Consider the following 14,001-nt stretch of genomic DNA (forward strand, 5'->3'; position numbering starts at 1 on the left):
TATACCTTAAAATTAGATTTATTTTATTATCATTTCCTCTTATTGCTTTGTTTCTTCCACAGATCTCCCTCCCCAATTATAACTGACAACTGAGTACAATAAATTTGTCTTACAACTCTTTAAAAATTATTTGCTCTTGCTTTTTGGGCTTTCTCCCATATGCTAGAGGTAGACATGGGCAAAAGAGGGTGATTAAGGGGAAAAAAAGAAAAAAAAAAAAACCACGAAAATACTAGAAATCTGCAAATGGTTACAATCCAAGTAGGACAGAAAGATATAAAAAGGAAAGACTACTGAGAGCATGAAGATGTGAGAGACAGCTCTGTGCAGGTGAGTTAACTTCCCAGAAAGTAGAAGGAAAAAATAATATAAGGAGACCCAAGAACAAAGCTTCTTGGATGTTTTAATATTAATTCATCATTAAAAATTGATTGTTCTTGTTACTAGTTTCCTTTCTCAGGCCACAATACCAACACGTTCATCAAGTTTGGGAGATGGGACAGAGGGAGAAAAAGAGAGAGAGAAAGGAGGAGGAGGAAGGAGAAGGAGGAAGGTAATAAAGATTCTTATTTATCAGATGTGGAAAATGAGGCAAAAGAAGGTCAAGCAAGGAAAAAAAATGGGAGCTCTCTTTCTTAGTCATCAGCATGAAGCAGTCAGCCATACATTCAAAAGCACAGCTCTAACTAAAGAAATTGTCTTTCCTACATTCAACTGGTATTCATACAAATATTCCTATTTGGCTGATGTCTTGTACTTATGAAATGAAAAAACTTAACTCACTGTGATGAAAAATTACATTCTTAAAAGAAAATTTTCTTCCTGCTTAAAAAAGAAGGAAAAGTTACTATCCAGAGGTGGGGAAATAGCATTACCCTGAGTTGTCTTTGCCAATTCAGTTGTTCGTGGAAACTTAGTTGTGAAGAGTTCTTGGGTGGATTGGTCTGTTTCTGCTGGGGGAAACACAGTAAGATGGATGGCTTTAAATGATTATCATTATGAATGGGTCAAAAAAAAAAAAAAAAAGAAAAACCCTACTCTTTTCTAACCCGTACAGTGATAAAAGGGTAAATTGCATTAATAACTATGCCCAATAACCATCATATGTCAAAGATAATGGTATATTTTAATAACTCTCATTTATTATATTTACTGTCTTCTTACACTATTATTTTAATGATTATTATAAGGATTTCAAAAGCTTTTAGTTCAGGACCATTGTTTCATGATACTGGACATGGCTATATTCTTGCATATGCCTCCTAACTGTCTTTATGTATTATTGCCTTCATGTTTCCTCCCTGTTTCATGAGCTCCACAAATTATTTAGGTAAGCTGGAAAAAAAATAGATCATAGAAAATAATGCGTGTTCACACCATAGAAGAATAAATATCTTATTTATCTCATGTGAAAATCAAAGTTTGTTTATTGACATACCGGTGCATTATTCCTGACAAAATAAAAATAAGTATGGCAATACTCCCAGTCCCATATTATCTTGAAATCATTACAACATCATACCGACATAGCAAATTACACTGTTCACTTTGTTACATACTGGATCCAAGGAAATACTTGGTGCAAATAATATGTTGTCATCTTATTTTCTGCCTGTTTCATAATCTGAATTCTGCTCATAAGAGAGATTCTTGTGATAGTTGGCCCAGTAAACTGAGATACATTAAAAAAAACAGGGAGTGGAATTTAGATAATTAGCACATCCAGCAGTGGTTCTTGATAAGTACTTTTGACTTTGCCATCATGGGTAATGTTGACTTTGAGGGCCTAGGCTACAATAGATGAGTATTTGGTAATTAGTATACATTTGCTCATTCAGTTAAAAATTTTTTCCTTTGAAAAGGATTCCATTTTAAAATGTGATCAGTAACTTCATTTCAGCAGACACACACAAAGGATGGGTTTATCTGAAAACGGATGAAGGGAGGAAAATAAAGCCACTGATTTAAACAGCCACGTGGGATATAGCATGGACAGGGCAGAGGAGCCAACAAACACAAGCTGGGAACTCTTGTTTTCCAGTTCATCTTCAGCCAAGTGTCAGGCAAAATGGGTTTTTCCACACAGTGAAGACATTGACGCTGAACTCTTCGAAAGCCTGGCCAGCTCATTCCAACCAACCTTACTGACTCATTCATGCATCTGTGTTCCTCCAGGCTGCCTGCGTGCTCATCAGATTAGTCTGGCTGCCATTCTCTACCCTGTGTCTCTTCCTTATCTGTCTTTAACCTGACAGAACCTTTCACACCTTTAACTTCAACTCTCATTCCAACTGGAAGACCCGGCATACATGTCACCTCCTCTGTGAAGCCTTCCCTGATACCCCCAGGTAGTTTCCTTGTTCAGCATGTTGCTCATTTCTCTATGAATTCATTGTATTGTATAACATGGGGGTGAATTCCAGGAGCTCTGGTGACTGAGTATGTGGGTTCCAATTTGGCTCTGACGTTAGCTGTATGGCTTAACCAGATTTTTAAATCTTTCTGTGCCTCAATTTTCTAAGCTGTAAAATGGGGCAAGTAATAGAAACTACCTTACAAAGTTGTTACGTGCCTTAAATTTAAAAATACGTGTGGAACACTGGGTAGCACAGAGGAAGCACAGCTACTGCTAAATCCTGTCTTCATATTAGATGGCGAGCTCTCCAGGGTAACCTTTAAAACAGTTTTATTTTGGAATTCCTATTGCTTGGCATTGCAGTTAGCCCCCAAAAGATATTCAAATAGTAGATGAAATTTTTCTTCCCAAATGCAGTTCCAAACATGGAAAAAGCCACAAAAGAGTATAGCATTGATATACTTTGGGAAGATTCTTTCTTAAAAAAATAACTGGAATTTTGTCAAGATGTTTCAAAATATTCTTATTTTACATTAGAAATCAGCATAAATATTAGAAGGACAAATATACAGTTAATGTAAAAGAATCAAGCGAAATGGGTATTTTTTTATAATGATAAAAAGAGACCCTCTGTTGTTTGGAAATCCATGAACACAAATGTACATATGGGTACTTTAAGGGCGATTCCTAAAATGTTAAGTCCTCATTGGACTGAAATATTAAAACAAAATTTACCCAGAATGGTTTGTAGTTCCTCTTGACTAGAACTTGGTGAAATCATAGGAATGAAATGGCTGCCTCGTGTCTCTAAAGGAGCTGAAAAGACAAGTACCAAGGTTGTCAATATTTAGATTCAAAAGCCAGCACCCGGCCAGAATAATATTACATGAGATTCCTTTATTTGAAATAGAAAAACGGAAAACATTAAGTGAGTCAGGAAGAAGAAAGTTAAGTGTGCATAGAACATTCAGGAAGATGATTGTGGAACATTAGAATAATGGTTCTCAACAGTTTTTTCCACCAGGATAGATAATAAATGACTTTCAGTGCTTGACACGCTCTATGACCACATCTGGTTAAGATGGGTGTGGGTGAGACATGGTCCTTGGTCTGTCAGCTGCAGCTCTCCCATCCAAGAGAGCACACAGGATTACAACAGGAGAGAGAATATCATCACAGTAGCAAGCATCTGGAGTCTGCTCAAGTTTATTTTTAAAAATACACTGGTGGCAAACTTTAGTATTTTGACCAATATTAATAATAATTACTTGCCAGCATCTTCCACAGCATGCTAGTGGGTTATAACACCACAGCTGAGAACCACTAAACCAGCAGAAAAAGTTAACTAGGTGGGCATGAGTAAGATGGAATCATTATGAACACAGAGACAAATGAGCTAGGTGAGAATGGGCTCGGTAGTGAGCTGTCTTAAGTTGGTCTTCAGAGCAAATCTTTAGAACAGTGAAACCATTGCCTTTCTATTTTGGAAAGAGTCAAAATAATGAGAATGAAACATTGAAGAGGACTGAGGACAGATGATGTTTCAATGTGATCATTTGAGAAAGACCTGCAATCTTGATGGCAGCCAGGAAAATAATTAGAGTGGGTCAAATGGGAAAACCATTACCTAGTGTTGTCTCTGGCAGATCAATTCTAAAGGTAACAGGTTGCAGAACTAGGCCAAAAGCAAACCAAAGAAATATATTTATGAGAATTACTACCTGGTGAAGTAAACCCAGTTTCTGTGTCTCTACAATGCACCCATTTGAACATTTAAACATTCTCTTAGAATCATAATAAATACGAGAAAAATTCTATACCTTAGGTGACACCCAGGGAACTTAGTTCAACTAAAACTTTAAAGTTTTTGTTCACTGCCACTATAAGGAAAATTTGATTAGGCACCCATATTTTTAACTTAAAAGTATACCCACATTTGGAATGTAGCTATATTTACATTCTGAAAGAAGGTGAAAATGGTTGGCTCAGGTAATAATTATGTCTTATAACTTTAGCATGATTTTCTATTCAACAAAAATACTTTCAGGGAAAATAAACTAATTATATACTATTCTCTCATGGGGAAAAAATTGTCAAGCAGATTGTATGATTAAATCTCCCCAAAAGAAATACACATTTTCTATCCATAATTTTCTCTGAACTTCTTCCACATCACAATCATTCCAAAAATATATTTACCTCAAGAATATTTTTCAAAAAATACACTTCCTAACTGGGAAAATAAAACAATTCATTTACCAGGTTCGCTCTGAGAGTCTTCGGTGTCTGGTTTATGGGGAAGGAGCACATCTCTTGGAACTGAAAGAAAAAGATTATAAAACACTGTGAACTCTAAATGTCATACCTGGAGTGAAACTTAACCCATAGACCTGAAACCCTGGGAAGCATGAATGAAGCAAAGATGTTTTCACAATGGCTAAAGGGCTAGGCCAAGAAGAGGACCATCTTTCTGAAATGGAAAAATGTCACTGTGTAGGAAAAGTTCTAATGGCAGTAAAACAAAGTTGGTCACAGGTCATTTTGAAGATTCTGTTGAGGGAAAAAAAAGGAAGAAAAAACTAATGTAATTAAACACAAGGAGGTAGGTCTCCCTCAAGTTGTCTTCAAAGTAATAGGTCAGTTTTTGTCTGAAGTGGTTAGCTGCCATTTGATATTCCTGCTAAAATTCCACTGACAACAATTGAAAATACATTATCTTAAAGAAATGGCCTGCATATTGAGGAAAACAGCAAGAAAGGCAAAACTCTTGAATATCTAAGGGAAGAACAAAGTTTTATTCTAAAAGGCACTAACAGTTATTATGGGGAGAAAATAAAGCAGAAAGAATCAGTCACTCATTAGAAGATACCAAATGTAAAGTTTATGAGAGTGCTCGTTACATAGTAAATGTTAGATAAATGTTGCCATTTTTGTCATTCTTAGTGACATGGCTTCCAGTATAATAGGTACTAAGTATAGGTATTAGGGCCTCCTGACATATGAGAACATGAAAACAAGGGAGAAAAATAAATGCTAAACAATAATCATATTCAGTCCTGATATCCAGTATATTTTTAATGCCTGTGTCCAGTTCTACTTCGGCAAAATAAAATGGTAGGCTGGGAATTTGATACCTTATCCCTCATTGGGGAAAATACCAGGGTGATTTGCCTGTTGTTAATACCAGATTTCTATGGCAAACCTCCTTTCAGGAGCAGGGTAACGTATTTCTTTAACTCAGTTTCCCCAAAAGGAGGTCCTTGTCAACCCTACTCACTCACTGAAAAGTTTTCCTACCACACCGAATTCATAAATACCCTTGGGTATGCAGTGTAACTTTCTTGCATCTTATATGGTGCTGGAGGAAAAAAATTAGGATTCAGGCTACAACTCTGCCTCTGAGAAAGATGAAGAAAACTTTTTTACCATGAGGTGGACAAACACCACTTTATCATTAGTGTAGAAATAGATTATATAAAATGGACATTCATTCTCTTTTATGGCTTTTGGGATCACATTTAACGTGCATATCCCATCTGTTCTTAGTCTAGGCCACTAAGCAAGTGCGAGTGAAATCACAGTTGTGGAATTTGGTCCACTGAAAAGAAATGTGACTCCATTAGAACTTCTATGAGCTAAAGGGTAACCACCAGGGGAACTTGATGTCTGGACTTTTTTTAAAAAAGGTAACTTCAAAAAGATTAGTGGTGCGCAAAGTTAGAGAAAACCCATCACCATAGTGAACACTTCACCTTTACTATGTAGTATTTTTAAGGATTGAAGTGGTAAAATACGAGGAATTTCCAGTTGTAAATCAAACTAACTGTCATTTGGAGGGTGACGGAGAAGGCATCATGGTGTGCGTCTGAGAAGGTCACGGCCATACAGAGCAGTCTGAGTTTATAAACATCCTAATTGGTTGCAGTGCTAGACTATACAGAGAGGAGCCAGATTAAGGAAAGGAGAAGCTAAAAAGAAATGTGCTACCAATAAATCCACCTTATACTGTAAATACATGATTCACTGCCTGCCTTAGTTTCCTGAGGAATTTAGACTAATGTGGATTCCTGCTGCTGCAATTGGCACTTTTTAACCATGAAGGGATGATTTAATAACTGCCATGCCAGACGTTCTAAAGTAGGTGAAATCAGTGGAAAGGAAAGAACTAGAAATATTCACAGGAAAGGGATATGAATCATTCTCTTTCTTGGTCAACAGCAGCTCCAACAAATGCAAAGTTGTTTTTTTCTTTTTCCCTATGTGGCATTCCTCCGTACATTAAATTGAAGAAGAGCATGATTCTTAAAACCAAAATCTTCCATGCTGGGGGAAACTTATCAGTGTAAATCATGACAATTTATTGAGAAGGCAGTTTTGATTTCTTTATAAGATTACTTACCATTATTATATTTTAGACCCATTTCTATTAGCCAATTTACCATTTATATTAAATAACCAATTAACTTACCAGTTATATTAACTGTCTTTTTGAATAAAGGGCACGTTTCCAAAGAACAGTTCAACTAACATGAGACAATTGTGAGTGGAATTGTCCAATATGGACAAACGTAAATGAATACGCATGAATGTTTTGCCAGAGTAGATGAGAGAATGAAGGTGTCGCTCTCTGATACAGATGGTGGAATAAGGAATTTTCAATAAGGTTTACCCCTGTAATAGGCTACAAAGAGATTCTCTTAGAAAAGTAATACACATAGACCACACACCCTTTTCACCTCCAGATTCCCTCTTCCTTTATTCTAACCTTGTACCCTAAGGTCCAGTCTGAGAGGAAGCAGGTTTCCTGCCCTTTCAGAGACCACTTTCAGAGCTTTACCTGTGCTCTTGGGTCACCTTCCCTTCCAACTCCTCTGGGGCCTTTTACTTTCCATTACTTCTAGTATCTTCTATTTTTCTCCATTAGTCCATATTTCCATTTATCCATGAGTTCCTCCCTCTCCACCTATAAAACAGCTCAAATGCTCCAACATCCTAAAATTAAAAACCATTTCCTTGACATGGCTTCCCCTTCAAACCATCCCTTTCTTGCTCTCATTCCTTTCATCTAAAAACTCTATCTGCCTCTGCTTCCCGGTCTCTTAACTGCATCTTCTCCATTCACTGTGGACTGGCTTCCTGATCTCCTGCACCCATGGATCCATGAGGCCTCATCCATAGTTCTGAAGTTCAAAATGCTCTGAAGACAGAAAGTGTTTTTTTTTTTTCTTAACTTATTTGACAGTAAAACCTGACTAGAACTGACCTGAGGCTATTTACAGTTTTTATTCATCCTGAGTAGTGTGACTGTTCATACTTCTCACTGAAGACTTATGAATATGCTTGTAATCTATGGTATATGTGCTGTTTTACCTTTTCAAAGCCTGAAAATTGCTGAATTCTGAAGCTCTGGCCCACGGGTTTCAGATGCAGGCTTCTGGACCCACACTGTCAAGTCCAACAGCTCTTCTGACATCTGTCCACCTCACTGTCATTGACGGCTGCCCTTCCCTGTCTTGCCTCCCGAGTCCCTCTTTCCTGCTACTCTTGGATCTTTTGACAGCAAATTCTGCTGGCACCTCTTCCTCTGTCCACTCTTTAAATATAACTGTGTCCCCTATGACTTTGATCTCTGATCTCTTATTTTCTCAGTCTGTACTTTCTCCTGGATGATGTCATTCACTCACAAGATTTAAGAACCTTCTATATGTAGACACATGACTCCCAAATCTGCATCCTAAATATCGACCTCTGTTTAGATATCCAAGAATACATTTCAACCACCAGTCCTACTGGCCCTCCAAACCTAGCATGTACAAACACAAGCCTTCATTCCTCCCTCTGTGTTCCCTGCCTTAGTTAATGGTATTATCATCTACCACCTGCCCAAGCTAGAAATCACAGTGTCATCCTTCTCTCCATAACACCATTCAGTCATTGTCTACATCCTAGCAATTCCATCTCCAAAAGACATTTTAGCATTAGTCCCTTCTTTTCTAACTGCAAAAATGCTGATGTGTGACTGCAAATTAGAATCTGTCCAAGAGAGCAGTTACAGAACATTTGTAGGATTGGATAGTCTGCTGAAATCTAAACTTTTTTGCCCCTGGTTTCCTCCCGATGACTGAAGTCTATCCAAATACTTCTGTGGTGACAGACGTTACCACAAAGCCAAGACAGCCCTTGGTACAGAAACAAATCTACAAAGAAGGCACAGCTCTGTTGAGCCAGGCATCAGGGCGAGTCCTTTGCTCTGAATTCAAAAGCATTCTTCCAAGGCAGATCAAAAGAAAAGCCAGTTCTGTTTTGGTTCTGGACACGATGTGTGGGCTCAGTTTGTCTGGATTCCTCATTAAGTGTTGTAGATAATTCAACTGAGTGACTGAAAGATATTTTCTAAAGGCCTAACTGGATGAAACCTGTGTTATACCTAGGAATCTATAGAATGAAAGAGCTGTACAGATAACCCGAGACTGACTTATTTGGTACAGGTCTAAAAATTCAGTTTTGTCACTTCTGATATCTCTCAGTATAAATTTTGAGATAAACATTGTGTTAAAACATAACTATGTCCTGATTTCAGTACTACTTTTTACATTTTTATAGAGCGTCTATCTCTATAAAAAGGATAGAGATACAAGTACACATTAAGTTTACATGTAATTTACCCTGTTTTCTGAGGAGCCAGTAAACAAGGTTGTGGGCTCATTAGGATGCAAACCGGAGCCTAGATACAACCCCAAAACTGTTTGAATCCAGTCTGTTAAAACACTTGGGAGAACATTAAATAGTAGTAAAGATTGCCTATGATTCTTCCCGCAGCATCACACCCCTGGAGCAATAGGGGAACCCGTGATGGACACAATGGCAGGACCAACACTAGGTTTAGAGACAGAATTCAATCTGAACATTTGGAACTGGAGAGTCAATAGAATAAGCTCAATGAAGGCTCCAGAGAGAGTGTTTGTGCTGTTATTCCAGGGCTCAAACGTACAGGTCAGAGTGCCTGTGAAAAAGAAGGTGTTGATGGAATTAAGGCAAATATTAGACATTTAAAAAAGAAGAAAAAGTTGAACTATTAGATATATTGGTTTAATGAGATTATGTCATATCAGGACCAATAGTATTGCTTTCTCTAACGAAAAGTGAATATAATCACTCATAGATACTGTTGTTATCTGTAATGACTTCATTTCCATTACATATTTTTTCCTCAGTTGAAAACAAGAAGCTGACCTTTTGCAAGTGGGAAGATCAGCTTTTTCCTTATTGGCATTTATAATATTGACTGTTGCATTTAGCAGTACTAATTTAAAGTCTAGACTTCAGGGCAAAAGAGGCTCTTTGCAGCCTATCACCACTTGCAACAACCTAGCCATCCCACAGCGGCAGTAACACCCTGTGCTTATACAACCTGGAAAACATGATAGCAAGTGAATTCACTTGCTTCCCAAATGCCATCATTTCAAGCTACAGCTCAGAAATCCTTTGGTTCTAGGAATGTTCTATATGCTTCTAGGACCATCTAAGAATTTATAATAATTGAACCTTAAAAAAAGGGGGGGGGAACTTATTGTATTTCTCAGATACTCTAGTTAAAAACTTGGTTTGGCTTATTAGTGAACCAACAGTGAACTAATTAGTGAAGCTAACAGCAGCTTTGTATGGTCACTTGAGGATCTAGAGAAATGTCTGGGTTCTTGCAGTCCCTACCTTGACTACTCCCACAAACACGATATTATTCCCCCCATAAATGGGCAAAAAGCCTTCTCAAATGATAGGCAAGAAATTGATCTGTAGCTAAAGAAATCATTTTTTCCTGTGTGAAACAAATTTCTTGACTCAAGCAACTGCTCCATGAATGGGTAAAATAGAATTTAAAAGGAAAAAAAAAAAAAAAACCCTCAATGCTGGATAGTGTAAAATGTTTGAATCCAAGAAAATGGTTAAACATCATTTCCTCCATTTGTAAAACATCATTTTATCATTTTTGTGGGAAAATCCCCAATTCTTTATTTTATCTTGGTGAAACGTGAGCACAGCACAGTTAACGTTGGTAGGTTATTTTTTGGAAATCAGAAAATAAGAGAATTTTAATTCTAGAAGAAGCATTCTACCCTTGGCATAATTCTCTGCCTTTGGATTATATCAATGGCTTACCATATGAGCACTTAGATAACTCTTATGAACACTTTGAAATGATTATATCATGCATGATACAACGTGGTACCTGAACAGAAGTGAAACATGGACCTCACATCCATCAGTCCTCATGTTTCATTTCAGCAGAGTGTGACTGTAGAATACATTTGGCTTAAACATGAAATAAAGCATTTACCAGGTGGAGTATAGGACACTTCTGGACTTGGTGATGTCTTTGGCTTCGGAGTAACACGCTGGAACACCTTAGGAGCTGAAAGAGAGAGCTCGGATCATGAGTCGTTTGGTTTTAGCATCTCCCAGTCTTGCTTAACACATAAGATATGACAAAGTATAAGACTGATTACTGATTTTAAAAAAGTATTGAAATGGGATTTAGATGGAAAAATAAACCTTAAGCTCTAAAAATAGATCAGTTAGAATTCCAGATACTTTAAGAAAAATGAAATCTGAGAAACAGCAAAATTTGACTAAGCATAAGGATAGGATGAATAATTTTTTTAAAACATCATTTCAGAAGAGATAGCAATTTAATTAATGTAAGAGTGCTCTTCTTTTCTGGATGTTTGCTTGACTTCTTAAACCCATCCCCATGTCTTTCTGTGAAGATGAATTCAGTGAAGTCAGAATGGGAGCCCATGAAGTATGGAAAAGAGCAGCTTAAAGTCAGCTCAGCAACAGCAGAAAGAGAAGTGGGCAATGGAATGCAATGGGTGGGCTTGCATTCTACATCCCCGGCAATTGTTAGGCTCTAAATAAACCTTTAAATGACATGTTCACAAACCAAAATTGTCTTTCCACAGCTGTTCCTTTGGAGTAACAAGGTGCTAATGTAATAGATACCAGGAAAAAAAAAAGGTCTACTTTATTTATAGCTCATTTTACAATTTCAAAAGTACTTTCATAAGGATTATGCCCTTTGATTCTCACCGTAATGCTGAGAGGAAGGAATTATCAGCTTCACTTTAAAGCTATTTGCCTGGAGTCACATGATCATTAAGCACCAGAGACAAGACTTGAACACTGAGGTCCAGACATGACTGATAGGTCCCAACACTTGGGCTCGCTATATCCCAGCTCTGCGGGTCACGTTTTAACTTGTTCCTCATTTTTTTAGGTGGAAATAATAAACCGGTCCTAACTGAAAGGGTGATTGTGAGAATTAAGTGTGAAATGTCAAAATGATGTGAAAGCTATACCCCTATAAATATGTTTCTACTTCTGGAGAATCTTTACATATTTGACATTGAAGGATCTGAGTATATTTTGCTTTTCACATTGTTTGCCCCCTCAAGAATTAGGAGCAATTTTGATGGTTATAAGATTTCTAGATATAATATTATTAACAGGACTGTTCACTATTACTTATGAACATAGGAATCTAAAAATGAAACCTGTATTTTAATGATGAAATATTCTTGATGGTTTCTTCCAAATTTTTGATCCCAGTATCCCCTCAAATGCCAAATATAGTAAATTTAAATTTTGCTATCTAATTTATCAACATAGTTTAAGTATAAATGAGATGGCATGCCCAATTACAGAATTTCATTCTGAAAATAGTGGTAGATTAATACATTGCATTGCTCTTTAAGTTGTACACACTATTGTTAGATGATGCCCTTAGAGTCCAACAATAATAATTTGCGTTTGATATTGATATTGCATGTACGAACAGAACATTCTCCCATTCAAATGGCCTTTTGAAATTCACAACAGCTAGCCAGGGGTAAGGAGGGAGTACAACTAGGGTTTAAATATTTGTTTTTGGACTACTGAGTGATACATATGTATACATAAACAAATATCCTTGAAAGACTATAAAAACCTAGGGTATTGCTGGGATCTATTAAGTAAAGCTCATATTTTCCTGGGTAAGAGAGATCCTAATTTCACCCACTTTTAAGAGGAGTAACTAGAGTGCATTTTTTCATGATCAATTTTCCAAATAGTCCCCTTACACTAGGTTGCCCTGACAAAGCTAGAAGTGTTTGGATTGTAGCTACTTTCCAGGGGAGATGCTGATGGGCTGGGAGTTTGCTCAGTTGGGACAGAATCAGGATGCTCTCTTGTTATAGTCTGCAGTCACTCCAGGGTTTCAGAGTGAGAGTGGAACCACTGAGCGTATGCATCTATCCATTCTGAAGTTGCTTACCTTGTCGAGGAAGGTTAGCTAAAGGTCTAAATCAAAATCAAACAAAGTTGAAACTTAGAATACAGTGTCATAATGGGAAATTAGAGTAAGCTCCTGATTTACTATATTGTATTTTTATAAGTACAGAGTACAGCTCAAAAAGATAAAATTATGAATAAGTCTTCCTTCTTAGTTCATATCTCCTTTACTTTTTAAAATGTTACTAACTAGGACTTTATATCCTCAATGTCTTAACTTCTAGCACTTCTTGTTTCTCATCTTTTCTCTTATTTTCAATCATTCATTGTTTTATGCTTTCTTATGTCTTTCCATTTCTCCTTTTTCTGCCTCATTTGTTCTATGCTTTACATTCACATAAAAGGTTGAGAGCTTCTTCTTGTGATTTTATCTGCTGATTTCTTAAAGTTAGATTTTAGTTTCCTACCCACAAATTTAATATACTTGCTTCGTTTTTTATTCTTATTCTATTATTCATTACTTATTCACTAATCACCAATTATTTTTCCCAGTATTTCTTATATATTAATAGTTCAAATTTATTTCTTGTTATTATTTTAAATTTCTTATTCTTTCAGATGATTGTTGCTTTGGTACCTTCATCTACTTACATATCATACCCATATTATTTTTTAGCAAAGTTTTAGTAATTAAATAAAAACACATTTTAAAATACATTAAAGCAGATTTAAAATCATTAGCTAGATGTAGTACATGGAACTGTTTTTTAAGGAGTTTTCCTTCAAAGAAAAAGTAATAGGTAAAATTTCTCTCAGAAATATTAAAGAAAGTGTTAATACCTCTCAGATATTAAAGACCATCCCCACATCTACAGTTTTTTTCTTTCAGTAGGGATACTGAGATATGATTAAAGAATTTGTGTTGGTAATTCAGAACTACTACCTAGATCAAGCATAATTTTGATGCTGCTAACATTTTCCTTTCCCCAGACCATTGGTGATAGTTAGGGTTCCTTTCCTAGTAAATTGGGTAGGTGCACTTTATATGCTTTTTGGAAGTGGGCCATGTTTAAAAAATAAATTTAGATTTAGGGGATTGGCCTAAACTATAACTTCCTCGACTACAGAAGGATGAAATTTTGTTTCACATTCCCAGTATCTAGCACATTGTCTGGCGCGAGGTCAGCATGCAATGAATAGTTGTTAAGTGACTAACTGATGAAATGCATTAGTTAATCAGCCACTTAAGCATCAAGGGTGGTACAATTTTAAATTAGGAGAGAAGAGAGACAGGAGATCAGTTGATTCATAACAATAGACTAGGCATGACTGGGTATATGCTTGGAGTAGGGACCAAGGTTAGAGATGTCTGGAAA

General features: G+C 36.6%; 1 protein-coding gene across 37 annotated transcripts in view; it reads right to left on the bottom strand.

The window, feature by feature from the left end:
- Positions 1-14,001, bottom strand: part of ABI3BP (ABI family member 3 binding protein) — a 272,400-nt gene that overhangs the window by 68,240 nt on the left and 190,159 nt on the right. For 30 of the 37 annotated variants that reach the window (XR_014244699.1, XR_014244700.1, XR_014244701.1 and 27 more), the window contains 5 exons: positions 10,692-10,766; positions 4,616-4,675; positions 3,984-4,031; positions 3,092-3,172; positions 876-953 (listed from right to left, as the gene is read on the bottom strand). Coding sequence is in view for 34 of the 37 variants with exons in the window: in XM_082392047.1 (XP_082248173.1) it covers positions 876-953; positions 3,092-3,172; positions 3,984-4,031; positions 4,616-4,675; positions 10,692-10,766 (342 nt within the window). In the remaining 3 variants the exon portion in view is untranslated. The remainder of the gene's footprint in view (positions 1-875; positions 954-3,091; positions 3,173-3,983; positions 4,032-4,615; positions 4,676-10,691; positions 10,767-14,001) is intronic. The other 7 variants (XM_082392053.1, XM_082392052.1, XM_082392051.1 and 4 more) reach the window with 3 other exon arrangements.

This window comes from Balaenoptera borealis, assembly GCF_965194805.1.
Source record: "Balaenoptera borealis genome assembly, chromosome: 5".
In the NCBI taxonomy this organism is placed as follows: domain Eukaryota; kingdom Metazoa; phylum Chordata; class Mammalia; order Artiodactyla; family Balaenopteridae; genus Balaenoptera; species Balaenoptera borealis.